Source organism: Gossypium raimondii, chromosome 10 (assembly GCF_025698545.1).
Source record: "Gossypium raimondii isolate GPD5lz chromosome 10, ASM2569854v1, whole genome shotgun sequence".
In the NCBI taxonomy this organism is placed as follows: Eukaryota; Viridiplantae; Streptophyta; class Magnoliopsida; order Malvales; family Malvaceae; genus Gossypium; species Gossypium raimondii.
The window spans coordinates 33723623-33737189 of record NC_068574.1 but is presented as its reverse complement, the minus strand read 5'-3'; the positions used below and the strand labels follow the sequence as shown (position 1 = coordinate 33737189).

The window sequence follows — 13567 nt, the reverse complement described above, 5'->3', positions numbered from 1 at the left end:
CAAGACTGGCGACCATCTCTTGTTTGGCATCAACATTTGTTTGATCCAAATGAATGTTTCTGCTTTACAAGGTCGTTCGGATTTAGGAGGTTTCAGCAGACTTAAAACTTAATCCCCAATCATAGAGGCTATTTTATAATGCCTGCTGTTGTTGCCCATTTGTCAGTCCAGTGAACAGCCATTGCCCATTATCATATTTTGGGTTTCAGGCTGATTGTCTGGACGGGTTCAAGTCATGAAATCAATAGGAAAGGATAACGATGTATGATGCTAACATGTAATAATTTACACATGAAAAAACATGAAAAACAAATAGCTAACAAACATGACTCATGAGCTACAATGTCATGAAAATCCCAAAAAACAAATACTAAAAAAAAAAAACAAAAAAAAAATTACAGATTTTGGACAATCCATGAGTTAAAACCAGGAAGACCAAACTCACGATTACTCCTCATTTACCTATGCCAATAGTTTTCTTTCTAATTGTAATCAACTTCAACTGATTGTGAAGTATACAGGAAGTTTAATGCATAAAACAGTTGAGAGGCAGGTGTGCTTAAAATTTACCAAAATCAGTCGTACCGAGGCTTTAAGGAACATTCATGACTTGGATGGATTGCAACATGTCTGATACAGCGATTACAAGGTCGCCTGATTTGATCATTCCCCTGGCTTTGAGTAATGAGAAGGTTTTGTTAAGGTTGGCATCCATATCGTCATAGAAGCTTAGACGGAAGGGTATTAGACCCCACTGTAGGTTCAGACGCCTCCGAACAGAAGTTGTGGTTGTAAAAGCAAAGATGGGGCAATCTGGTCGACATCGGGACAGGAGAGATGCCATGTGGCCTGTCTTTGTGTAGACAAAAAGGGCATCCGCCTCTAGATTGTTGGCTGTATTTCACAACCAAATGTAACATTAAGATTCAAGACCATAATTTAAGAAATAACTTTACAAAAAAGAAATGTTGGATATCTATCAGTTCGTTTCTGGAGTTCTATAGTCAAGCTGAAAAAGGGGTTAACCAAAAGCTGGCAAAGTAGACCTGAACATAGAAAACCTGCCCAACGGAGATCCAGTTTGACCACGAAAAGTTAACAATCCATACCCAAAGAACCCAAAAGAGATATTGAGCAAACTATTGAGGGCTACTACAAATGAACTTAAGATACTTCCAAAATTGAAGTTATCAGCCAAAATTCCATGTTTGCATTCCAAAATCCATTACTAGAACAAGAATTATTAACATTTTAAATAAACTCAATAAAAGTAATAATCTCATATTGAAATGAACTCATGACAATTGCCAAAAACATCCAAATTCCAAAAACTTAATCACTTGAAAGAAGAAAAAGATGTAAGAACATATAATTTTCTTTTCCCCTCAAATACTTAAAGAGCAAAAATGTGTATACGGAACATGCAATGGAGTTTTAAAAGTCTCAAGATGTAGTTATTTTTTCACTTTGGACCACAGCCTATGCAATGCAGAAAAAAAAATGCATAGATACATGATATTGTATATGCACGCAGATGGCAAACACTTATACTACTTTTGTTAGGAGTATTTTCTTTTCAACACATCTTAGTACATGAGTTAGCAATAAACTAATTTTACTTGGTAACTTTTAGCTACTCACATGACTTGTTTTCAGCAAAGGGAGGAATTTTTTTTTACCAATTTTAATGAGGTCTTATTTTTACTAGAGTTTTACTCATCTTTCTAATTTCAAGTTTAAATTGGTATTAATTATTCTTTATATCATGGCAAACTATTTTAATACTTATGTAATAATTACGCTTTTCATTGTTTTAACACACTAAATAACCAAACGAGGGATTAGTGTGATAAACTAACAGAACCAAAAGCTGACTTACCAATCTTGGCAGCAGAATTACAAATCTCTTCTGAGATACTATCTGCAAACAAAGTTCCTACATCTGGCAATTCCATAGCTTCATGGCATTTTTCCTCCCTCCACCACTTTTCTATTCTCACACTAACACTTCTCAGAACAGCCAATGCCTTTTCAGGGTACTGTCCCATAGCAGACTCACCAGAGAGCATTAAAGCATCAGCTCGCTGCCTCACCGCCTCAGAAACATCAGCAACTTCAGCTCGGGTGGGTGTAGGGTATTCAATCATTGATTCAAGTAACTGGGAGGCAACAATCACTGGCTTATTTAGCTGCCTGCAGAGCTGGACAATCTTTTGCTGAGCTGATGGAACCTGTTCCAATGGTATCTGAGCACCCAAGTCTCCCCTTGCGACCATAGCTCCATCTGATGCTTGAATAATTTCTTCTAAATTCTTTAATGAGTCAACACTCTCCATCTTTGCAATGACAGCTATCTCACTGCAAAGAAAACACGAGATGCCCATTTTCAGCTAAAGGAAAACAGAACTTACTAATGAGAATTCAATTTCAGTCTCTGTTTCTAGTTTCCAACTGTTGAAAGTGCTATGCATGTATGTCAAAGGCAGAAGCTCAAGAACCCAAAAGAAATATCAGAATTGACCACAACCATTCTGTGCTTCAGATAGTGCAATGCCATGTATGATGCTTACCTACCACATGCCCTTGCAGCAATATAGCTTTTAAGATGATTAATCACTTCAGCAGATTTGACAAAGGATATTGCAATAAAATCAACACCTTCTGCAATCCCAAAGTCAATGTCCAACCAATCCTGAGTGTAGAAAAAAAAAAGGCTTGATCAGGCAACTAATATACAGATCTAACATCATGCACGCAACACAATGGAACAAGAAGGTATTACATGAATGCTGGCATACAATAAAACACAAGCTTAAAAACTCAAACATCAATGTCTCAGGATCATGAGAACCTAAAGAATAAATAGAAAACTGAGATCCTAAACTACCATTGCAGGGGGTGAATGAGTTGAATTCGCTATCCTACCCCATTTGAAACAGATTTCCATTTATTATTTGTGATTTTTGCTTATTAACTTATGGTATATCCTAGGATTTCTTTTGGCAAAAATACATAAACCAATTTCTTATCATTGTATGGAAAAAGGAAAATGCCATCCAAGTTGACTTAATCTAAAGAAGTTCAAAGCAATATTATTGTTTGGATAATTCTGTTTTATTATCCAAAGAGAGGATATCTGCTACAAAAATAAAAATGTCCAATTACAACTCATAACCAATAAATCAATCCTATATTTGTCTATTTACACCTTTACCATTGATTACACCCTTCTCTATATGGTTGTATATTCACAGCATCTACTCTATTAATATTTTCCCCCATCTGGTTTGTACAGTGCCTCTTATGTTCTGAAGAACCTCTGACCCATTAGCTTGTAAGCCCTTGAAGTGCCTTTTGTTCCTTTCTCTCCATATCATGTAGATGAAAGCATTCCAAGACAATTTCATGATAAGCATGATTGATGTTTTACCTTTCAACCTTGAGCTAGCCCAATGGAGCTCCAGCTGCCAATTCAGAACAGCTCTCTGAATTTGACAAGAGTTTTAGGACCTCTTCCCATACTTTCCTCGAGAATTCACATCCAAAAAACAAATTATCTCAAGTCTCTGCCTCCCTGCAGCAAAGGTTGCATTGATTATCAATGCTTAGCCCTCTAGAGATGAGTCTGTCTTTTGTTGGCAGTATATCTCAAATAGCCATCCAAGCAATTAGGGAGTGCTTGGGAATGTGTAGGGAAGACCTTATGAGCCTATGCCAATGCAACTTCCCAGTTTTCCTCCTAATTTCTTCCCAAATCTTTGTAACAGGTAGTTCGGTATTACCTGTTAGTAGACTTATTAAAGGTTCAGCCTCCTCTTAACTTCAGAATCTTCCTCCAAGTTCAGCTTTTGTCTCCTTGCGCTGAAACCTGCCACAAGGTGTTGCCTTTCAATGCATAAGCTTGCAACCCAGAAATCCACAGAAAGCCCTCCCCAACCAAAATGGTCTTTATATGTTTCCTCATGCTAGCTCTATTCCAGTCTTCCGAATCTTTCATGCCCAACCCTCCTACAGGTTTGGGCAGACAAATTTGACTCCCAACTGATTCTAGCTCCGTATTCCAACCATTAAGTCCACAGTGTCCTCAGTAGGTCATTAGCAAAGGATAGATAAGGATAGATTAGTCAAGCTTACTTTGTGACATTTAGGATAGAACTTGAAAATCCCATGCTTAACTGCTACATCCAATAGTTAGGATAAAATGTTCATAGATATCAAAAGGAGGGTAGGGAGATAGTGGGTCTCTGTAAGAACCGTCTGTTTAAGCTTGATAGTCAGCTCATCAAAGGGAGACTGAAATCTTCGGACTTGTTAAGAGAGACCCAGATCTTTTAGGGTTTTTTTAATAGAAATTCTGGTTAAGTATTAAAGCATATGTCCCCTTAAATAGAGATCACAACAATTAAATGAAATACATCAAACTAAATAAAGTTGTTTCAAACACAATTTCTATTATAAAAGTCCTAAAACCGTATCTTTTATTATAAGAGTTCTACCTTGCTTGAAATTATCCTAAGAGTCCTACATCCGCAACAATACTCCCTCCCAGAAAAAGAGCTTGTTCTCAAGCTTGAAGTCATGATAAAGCTGGCGAAAGGTAGCTTCTTCAAGTCTGATTGACATTTGTTTGGTGCTTGAACAACCATCGATCATCCTTGTAGTTGAATCAAAGGTCATTTTATTAGAGAAAGAAACCACTATCACACCATTCCTTCCTATTACTAACAGCTGAAACTGATAAGGGTCATAGATCTCCACAAAGTTATTCTTATTTATCAGTACCATTGCATAAATCTCTTCAAACTTCTCATCAGCATTGACAGTTTTCAAAAATACCTGGCAAGTTTAGACCCATTAAACTTTTCCGATATAAAGTTGGAGGCTTTCTGAATAGGGTTTAAAAAAAAGATGGATTGTTGGATATGAGTTTAGAAGGGATGAATGAATAAGATAAGGAAGTGAAGTTGGTTATGACAGCCATGGCCTTTGTCGAGATAGGTTTAGGAGGTTTGATGCATAGGTTAAGGAAGAGAGATTGGTAGAGGCTGCCTGGTTTGGTTTTATTCAGTTTCAGGGTCTAAATTCTTATCTACCATAGAGTTACTAACCTGTTTACCAGCAATTATTTATCCATTCCTTCACACAGTTCATCTAACAGTTGGGTGTTGGTTTCAACAATACTTTCATGAACACACTACAACGTAGAATCAAGCATTCAATCAGTTTTCTATCTTTGTTTGCATATGCTTGAGCTTCTTGCGTATTTCTGCTCTTCACTTTGGCCAACACTGTTCTGCCATTGCTAAGAATCATTGGTATAACCATGGGTTGGGATTGATAGTTCATCTCATCATAAAGAGACCTTTCAGCTCATCAAAGGGAGACTGAAACCTTAAAACTCATTAAAGAGACCCAGATCTTTTAGGGTGGAAACTTTTTCCAGCATTCAAGGACATTTAGGACCTCCTCAGACTTGTCAAAGTAGTTCAAGATGAGAATGGCAATCGTCAACTCAGGGAAGAAACCAAACGATGGGCAATCTGTGCCTCTACTGCTTATATTTCTTTCACTTGGCCCTAATTCTGCCCATGTTTTGTTTTTTAATTTCTTTGTCTTGTACCCAAAAAAAACCCTTCTATTCTAAGAGTCCTAAAACAATTTCTTTTATTATAAGAGTCCTACCTAACTTGAACTTATCCTAAGTCCTGCGTCCACAACACCCCCCCAGCCTTATTATCCCCCTTCTCCTCTGAAATAACCCACAAAACCTCCATTGGGAGAGATAGAAAACCTTGGAGTTGTAGTGCAAGCTCTAATCCATACCTCAAACTGTTCTGGAAAGCCCATAGCTGCAAGCACAGTAAGTACAAAGTCCCAGCTAAAGGAATCAAAGGCCTTCCGAAGGTCTATTTTAAGGGCACATGCCACACATCTAGGAGATAAATTGTTTCTGTTGTAGCCTTTGACAATCTCTGAAGCCATCAGTGTGTTGTCAATGATGCTTTTACCTTGGATAGAAGCACTCTGGCTAGCAGAGATCATTTCAGGGAGATATCTGGTGATCCTTCTCACCAAAATTCTTGTTATGCACATGTAAACTATTGAACAGCGGGAGAATGGTCTAAAGTCTTTCACCTGCTCAAGGTTTTTTGACATTCAGGAACCAACACCACAGCAGTGGAGTTGAAGGCAGGGAGGAGCTTAGAGGTACAACACCGCTTCAGTTAAATCTTGCCCCAGAATGGACCGGATAGTCTGAAAGAAGTGATTAAGTGTAGCGATCAAGTCCTAGGGCCTACTCACTTCCTTGATCAAATATAGAGGCCTTAACTTCCTCTCTAGTTATCTCTCAAGTCAAATCCTCACAGCTTCAGGTAGAGCAATCTGCAGTAGCTCCCTGAGAGAATCAGTGCATTTGGTAACCCTCCTATCAGCTGTGCCAATCAAGTTCTTGTAAAACTGTAAAGCCTCACTAGGGATTTGCTCATAAGTCTCAAGCCTATTCCCTTTTCCATCAGTCAGTGCTCAAAGCAATATTAAACAAGTTAAATAACTTGATACCAGTACATAGGATTGTAGGATATAAGAGTAATTTAGACAACCATATGGTTAATTTAAAGAGACTCTAAATTTAATGTCAGGAGTGCCAAACGTCTTATTCCATTATTACTTTATATTATCTCTCATTCGAAACACCAAATAATAAAATTCAAAGAACTAAAGATAGAAACAAGTAACAACCTTGGAAGAAATGGTAGGAAGCATTGCATTACGCTCTGAAACAAGACTGCCATTCCGCCACAAAGTCAAATTAGCTTGCGGCAGCAACAATCCTGGATCAGTGCACCGACACTTAACATCGGGACCAATCTTCTCAGTCACCTCAAACCTCACCATTCCACCATCAACCAAAAGTTCATCCCCAACTTTCACATCTATCAACATCAAACAATCGTATTTAAATCAACAATAAATCAATTTGCTTAGAATTACTTCTTTAAGTAAAAGTTAAGATTGCAAACCTTCAGCAAAACCGTCATAATTTACATTAATTGTACGCTCTGGCCGCGGTGTTCCGAAAGCCCTAACACTAAATGTCCAGATTTCTCCATCCTATCTTCAAAAATTTTTTTTAAAATTAATAAGATTTCAAAAGTAAATAATTCAAATTAATCAGATTAAAGAGAGAGGGAAAAAATAGCTTTTCAGTTTACCTCAGTTTTGGCGGAGGCAGCGCCACCGAGATCTCCCATGTGAATCTCGCTACCTTCAGTATCCATCATTATAGCGACGGCAAAGCCTTTCTCATCGTTGAGTCTCCTCACCCGTTCGATCACCGTTTGATGCCACTCGCGTGAGCCGTGGCACATGTTGATTCGAGCCACGTTCATGCCTCCGACGGCCAACGCTTCCAGCTGCTCAAACCCGCAGGTGGCTGGACCAATCGTGCAGATTAGCTTCGTCCGCCTCGTGCTACGGAATCCGTTCTCCTTCAACTCCGCCTCCGTGACGGCGTCCACTTCGATCCCTGTCGCTCCTACGCTTAACGCCGATACAACCCCCGCAGCTCCGGTCTGGGAGTTGCCAGAAGGCAGGGATCGTGATGACGTGGCATGGAGAAATGAAGATAACGATGGCGTGATGGTTATAGAGCGTTTTGTGTTGGGGAGGTTGATTACCGGAAACCGGGTACAAGACCTCCTCGGGAATTTTGGAAGAGTGAAGTAAGGAGCACGTGAGGGAGTGATGAATTGGAGAGACTGCGACATTATTACCCAGAATTTGAACAAAAACAGTTCCCGGTGGCGGGAAATGCTCAGAGCAAGTGAATTGGACCTTCTCTTTTTTTCCTTCTTCTTTTTCAATTTAAGGGGAATTAGAGAAGGATTTACTTAAGCGGATAAACCGAAGAGAAGGACCGTGAGAAATGTCGCCAAACGACCAAAAATTAAATGTTCTTTCTTCTATTTCAAAACACAAACAGTGCTTATTGTAAGAAATCACGACCTCTTTTTCCAGCAATCACAAGAATATTATGTATAATTTAAGTGGTTTGAATACAACTGGAAAAGGAATTACGAAAGTAAGTCCGAATTCATTATTTTTTAAAGGGGAAAATTAATTGGAATTTAGGTTGAATTTTTTGAAATTTAGAAAAATAAATTGTTTTTGCGGAATTTTGGTTGCACATGGCAAAAGCATAGCGTATTTTTGTTATGTGGGGCTGGCGCCTTGCACGAGATTTATTTTTAAAAAATAAAAATTATATGTTAATTGTTGGGAAATAATTGATTTTAGATCAATGGTTATAATTTAAAAAAAAAAAATCCACAAACGGTTCTCAACGGTTATAATTGTTGGGAAATAATTGATTCGGATTCAGCCAATATAAAATTTTAAACTCGTTTTCTAGTTTCAGATCTAGCCCGATCTAAAAAAATGAGTCTAAAATTTTACCTTAGCCCAGATAAAAAATATTAAACTCGAGTCCGACCTAACCTATTCGTATTAAATTATTGTTGTATTATTTTTTATATAAAAATAAATTTAAAATATATAATACATATCATATACACTAAAAATATTAAAATAAATGTTTCTTAACAAATTGAAAATACATTAAAAAAAGTCTTTAGATTTAAATAACATCAAAATAGTTGCAACTTAACAAGCAAATGTATCTGAAATAGTAGCAAAATTAATAAAAAAAACATGAGTTATATAATATCAAAATAATAATAACAAAATAATATCAATATAAAAGCAAAATGACAACAAAACAACATCAAAATGAAAACAAACAATAGCACAATAATAGTAATCAGAAGTGAAAAAATTTAAGCAAATTCGGGCCGGGCCAAAAAAATCTTACTCGAGCTCCGGAACGTTTAGAAAGCGAACCTTATTTTTTTGTCCGAGCCTATTTTACGGGCCTATATTTTTGTCCAAACCCTCCACTTTTTGAGTCGACCTTCAAGCCTAGGTGGGTGGCCTGGCCCTTGATCAAGTCTAATATACTCTCTACGCTTATCATTCTTTTTTCATTCAATCTTATTCATCTATTCTCTCAACTCTTTTATTCTTAATTTTCTATCCTAATATCTTAATTTTCTTTCAAATTCTTCTTCTCTCAATTTTCTATCCTACCCGTTGTGATTTCTTGGATTTTATTCGATGTTCAACATCTTAAAGGTTTTAAAAATATTAATGCCCCTAATTTGTTTGGATCACAAACACATTTCTAGCGTCCAATTATAAATGGTAAGAAAATATTATTATATTTTAATTAATATCATTATTTAGTTGTTATTATTTTTTTATGTTTATATAATCAAGAAAAAAATTAGATTATCAAAACATTATACACAATTTAAGTGCGAGAGCACCACGTGCTATTGAACAGTACTTGGAAGAGATAGGATTCTTACACGTGTCACGTATGCTTATGGGGACTAAATTGGAGCCCACACTTATCAATGCTTTGCTACAAAGATGGATATCCAGAACATATGCATTTCATCTTCCATGTGGTGAATGGACAATTACACTCAAGGATGTGATATTACAACTCGGTCTACCGATTGATGGGTCAATCGTTAAGGGGGCAGTGCACGTTGGTGATTGGAAGCAAATTTGTCACCGACTATTAGGCAAGGTGTCAGACAAGTTTAGTGATAACGATATATATAAGAAATAGTTAGAAGATAATTTCTCACATCTCGACAACTCTTCTAGTGCGGTTGAAAGGCAACAATTCGCTTAAGCATTCATACTGAGGTTGATCGGGGGTCTTTTAATGCCAGATAAATCTCGAAATCTGGTACATTTAAGGTGGCTCTTACAACTAATTGACCTAAAAGAAGTCAGGCGACTCAGTTGTGGATCAGTTATCTGACCACTGCTAGACGTACGAACGCTTGGACTGGAAATACTGCAACAAAAAAATAGAAAATAAAACAACGATGTCCATAAATATACAACTCAAAATCGTAATATAGTAAGTTTACAACAAAACACTTCGGGGAGTATTCTGAGGATCATATCCAAGAGAGGATGGACTAAACTTAAAATTATTTTCTACATGAATAGGGCTAAATAGTAATAACCAAAAATTACAGTAAGACATATAATGAGAAATTGAATATCAACAATAACATAAAATTACTAAAAATAAATTAACAATCAAATTAAATCTCAGATAACAAATATAAGATTACCTTTCATCAGTGTTCATAATTAACTTTAGAATTCATGTTTCAATAAATTAGCTAATAATTAACCAATTATTACCTTTGAATCTCTAACTAACTAATTAATAGACAAACCCACTTATCTCTTGACCTCGTAGTTTAAATCAAGATAAATTATGAGGTGCTTGGTAAACTATTCTCTTGACCTCATTTACTTAGATTACTTCCTAAGGTTGTCAATCCTAGGGTTTAAGCATGCATAATTTAAGCCAACTAATTCTACGACGAACCCTAATTCTTCAATTAATTACTTCCATATCCAATCGTTAATCTCCTTAAGGAATTTAACCACTCATGAATCTAGATGCAATTTCCCCAACAGTTAATTTAAACATGCAACTAAGAATTAAATTAAAAATAAGAGAAAAGAGAAATTGATCTGTTTCAATGTTGAATGCACTCGAAAGCCAAAAATCCTTTGGCAGTTGTCGAGATATTGTTGATTGCAATCGAAAACCAAAAGAAAAATATCAATAACTGAATAAACGATGGCTTGGATCCAAATTGTATCCAAGTTTTAAAACAATAATGACAATCTATTTTGAATCTAAACTAAATTCTACTAAAAATTAAATCTACTAATTAATAATCTAATAACGGCCCCGGCAAACTCAACCTAGACCTTACTATATATAGGAAATTGTAGTTGCCCTAATTAGGTCAAATAAAGGCCTTAAAACTAATAAAATTACATTGTGCATATGAAAACACCCTTGACAGTGTTTTTTCCTTTGTCACAGAAGTGTCACAACACCACAGGAATGGTGTCGCAACATAAGACTTTGAATGGACTTCTGGAGCTTGGAACTATTGTGTTGTGACCCTACTTGCTGATGTTACGACATGAGCGTCATCCTTGGTTCTTCTTAGCTTGAAAATGGTGTCCTGCACACTAAATTGGATCGTCAATCCTACCCTAGACCCATATTGGCCCAACAGGTCGTTACAATATCAAAATATGCGTAAAAATGCTTATTTTACTAAAATTTCATTTCACCTACTAAATTGGAAAACTAATTGAAATATGAATAAAATGGTTCGAAAAAAAGCTCATTAAGTGTAAAAAAATACTTTAATTTGCAACAACAAATTGTGGCAGATCACTACCTTGGCTACATTGTATTGAGAGATATGTTGAGGAGCTGAAGCATAAAAAATTAAAATCGATGGTTTTATACTCCTTCAGCCATGGTACCGCTTACCATTTTTATGTCCCCAAGGAAACTTCCCTTATTAATTCTCACTCGTAATGAGGTAAGATTCATTTGATAATATAGTTATCATATTATTGTTTTCATTATTATATTTTTGGAATAGCATATTATTTGAATAGGTGGAACAATGACGTGAGCCATGTGAGTATACCAAACGAGCTTGAAGATATTCAGTTATTGTTAGATCAATGGTCAGAAGCTAAGGTTAATTTTTGCATTTTTCAATTACATAATAATTATGTAAGGATTTGAATTTTAATATTAGGTACATAATAAAATTTACAATTTTGTACTACAATTTGAACGAATTTCATACTCGGTTTTTGTCAAATGATTTATCCCAAAATTATTTTGAATTTAAGTTATGGTACATCATACTCGGATCTAATTATTGGTTCAGGTATGATGTGTTACATTCACCTCAGAACCTTGATGAACTTCACAAGATTGACTTGTGGGGGAGAACTGATGAAGATTGGCTTATATTCCATGGCAAGTATATCTCCTTGTGGGAACATAGGTACAATTTCATACTTATGTGCGAACCAATTTTCAGACCAAATTTGGAAACATCTTCAAATTACATGGCATGGTTTAGACTTCATGGTAAGCCATATTTATTGTCGAAAGAGGAAAAGGAATAGAAAAATTCATCGTAGAAAGCCAACACAACCCCATATGAGGTCGCAATCGGGAGCACTTGCATCAAGTTCATCATCATCAGCTTCAACACCGAATTCTATATTGATGGGTGCACCTCCCGTTCAGTATTGTTCACATTTTTTTGGTGCATTTACTAACCCCATATGTGGCTGGTTTTGAGGATACAAAATAAGCAATATGGCTTCAAAAGTTTCTTATAAATTTTGAAGCCATTCCTGATATGGAAAAATCTATCACACTATATTGTTATAATAGTATGACAATAGCTAACACCAAGGAAACCAAAAACCACAAGAGGATGAAACATATTGTTAGAAAATATCATATCGTAAGGGAGGCAATAGCAAATAAAATAGTGGATGTAGTCAAAGTTGCATCAGAGGACAACCTTGCGGGCTCGTTTACCAAGAATTTACTAACTAGGAGTTTTGAGAAACATGTGGAAAGCATGGGAATGCCGATTGCAACTTATCTACTTCACTAGGAAAAGTGGGAGACTATTGGATCTGGTGCCCTAAGTGTAGTATATTCGTTTGTATAGTTGTAATTTTTTGAGCAAATTGGTTTAATGAAATTATTCATGAATTATATTAATACCCTTTGTATATTGTCTTTAATGGTTTTTACATGCAGAAAACAAAATGAAAGAAAATATTAACTCACTGGTTGTCTAATGTTTAACTAATATTAAGTGATATTATGTGGTCAGATCGTAATGTGGAAAAATAACTTATATTAGTAGACGAACCTAAACTTGCTCGTAGTCTAATCAGAAATGAGTAAACTAATTGAAAGACTAATATGTCATCTATCAAGTCCGATTCGGAGATGCTTTGTCTTGAGCATCGGATCGGATGACTCCCAAAACATAAAGACATAGATGTGACTGACTGGACTGACAGTACATCGAATAGAACCTAAGTATAATAGATACTAAATCCATTTATGGATTTATTCACTTGTTACATTCATAGTGTGGCATACCTTAATCTTAAGTGGATGATGAACTATGTATGCATGACTCGTATACTCTGATGTAAGTAAATGCCTGAGTTTGAATAGATAAGGAACCGAAAGTTAGTGCATTGGGTGTATGACTTCTGTAATATGTAGCATCAGTCAAAATAGTGGAATTCATAACCCAAGACATGAGTAAATGATATCCTCTCATTGACATTACATGATAGATGAAAAATAAACGTGACCATGAGCCATTCATCTTTGTGATGAATGACTTAATTAAATAATTGAATTTTCTTGAAGGAAGATGTAATGGTTACCATGAGACAAAATAGGATCATATTGGGAGAGGAGATTTATCCCAAAGAGATTAAGGATATCCTATGAGGGTAACACACTTATAACAAGGTCATCAGACGAGCACTTATCGAGTAGCTTTCGTAATGGTATGTTATTAGGGAGAACTCAGTCATAATACTA

General features: G+C 36.0%; 1 protein-coding gene across 1 annotated transcript; it reads right to left on the bottom strand.

Moving 5' to 3' along the window:
• Window positions 1–241: 241 nt before the first annotated feature.
• Window positions 242–8072, bottom strand: LOC105777236 (pyruvate kinase isozyme A, chloroplastic). The gene is made up of 6 exons (XM_012600379.2): window positions 7215–8072; window positions 7023–7113; window positions 6742–6935; window positions 2571–2692; window positions 1880–2358; window positions 242–894 (listed from the first exon to the last, which is right to left on the bottom strand). Exons 1-6 carry the CDS (start codon window positions 7767–7769, stop codon window positions 593–595), a joined length of 1743 nt encoding a protein of 580 aa, XP_012455833.1. The 5' UTR covers window positions 7770–8072; the 3' UTR covers window positions 242–592.
• Between the last annotated feature and the right edge of the window lie 5495 nt (window positions 8073–13567).

Coding starts and splice junctions, on each gene's coding strand:
- LOC105777236 (XM_012600379.2), bottom strand. CDS start 7,769: ATGTCGCAGTCTCTCCAATTCATCACTCCCTCACGTGCTCCTTACTTC. Junction 2,359..2,570: donor GCTGCAAGGGCATGTGGTAG/GTAAGCATCATA, acceptor TTTTCTTTGCAG/TGAGATAGCTGTCATTGCAA. Junction 895..1,879: donor TAATTCTGCTGCCAAGATTG/GTAAGTCAGCTT, acceptor TGTGAAATACAG/CCAACAATCTAGAGGCGGAT.